The sequence below is a fragment of the Myotis davidii genome, unplaced genomic scaffold (assembly GCF_000327345.1).
Source record: "Myotis davidii unplaced genomic scaffold, ASM32734v1 scaffold212, whole genome shotgun sequence".
Classification (NCBI taxonomy): Eukaryota; Metazoa; Chordata; class Mammalia; order Chiroptera; family Vespertilionidae; genus Myotis; species Myotis davidii.
In genome coordinates this window covers 164,917-165,305 of record NW_006283435.1, presented here as the reverse complement: position 1 = coordinate 165,305, position 389 = coordinate 164,917, and the positions used below count along the sequence as shown (strand labels likewise).

Genomic DNA, 389 nt, shown 5'->3' with positions numbered 1-389 from the left:
CATCGGTGCGTGGGGGCTGCGCTTCCTTCCCAGCCAGGCTGGGAGGTCTGGAGGGAAACCAGGCTCCCGCCGGGCTCCGGCCCGGGATTCGGGGTCCCTAACCAGAGTGAGAGGTGCATCTGACCTCACCTGGTTGTCGCGGATGAGAAGGAGGTGGTGACCCAGAAGCGCTTCTGCTTGTCCTGCGGGCCGCTGGATCCTCTGCCCAGGGACCCCTGGCCAGGCCTTCCCTTTTAACCTCCGAGAGCCCGGAAACTTCCCCACCCTGCCCCTGGGGCCCGCGCCCCCTCCTTTTCCCTCTCCCTAATTAGACTTGGGCGAGGCTGGCATCTAACCTGGGCCCCAGATTCCTGCTCTGGGAGGGGCCCGGGAATACAGGCTTCTCCCAG

At 65.8% G+C, this 389-nt stretch overlaps 1 protein-coding gene across 1 annotated transcript in view; it reads right to left on the bottom strand.

The window, feature by feature from the left end:
• The window catches only part of KLK10 (kallikrein related peptidase 10), a 4,287-nt gene that overhangs the window by 3,672 nt on the left and 226 nt on the right, over positions 1 to 389 (bottom strand). The window contains exon 2 of the mRNA XM_015563664.1: positions 130 to 230. Within this exon, the coding sequence (XP_015419150.1) occupies positions 130 to 230 (101 nt within the window). The remainder of the gene's footprint in view (positions 1 to 129; positions 231 to 389) is intronic.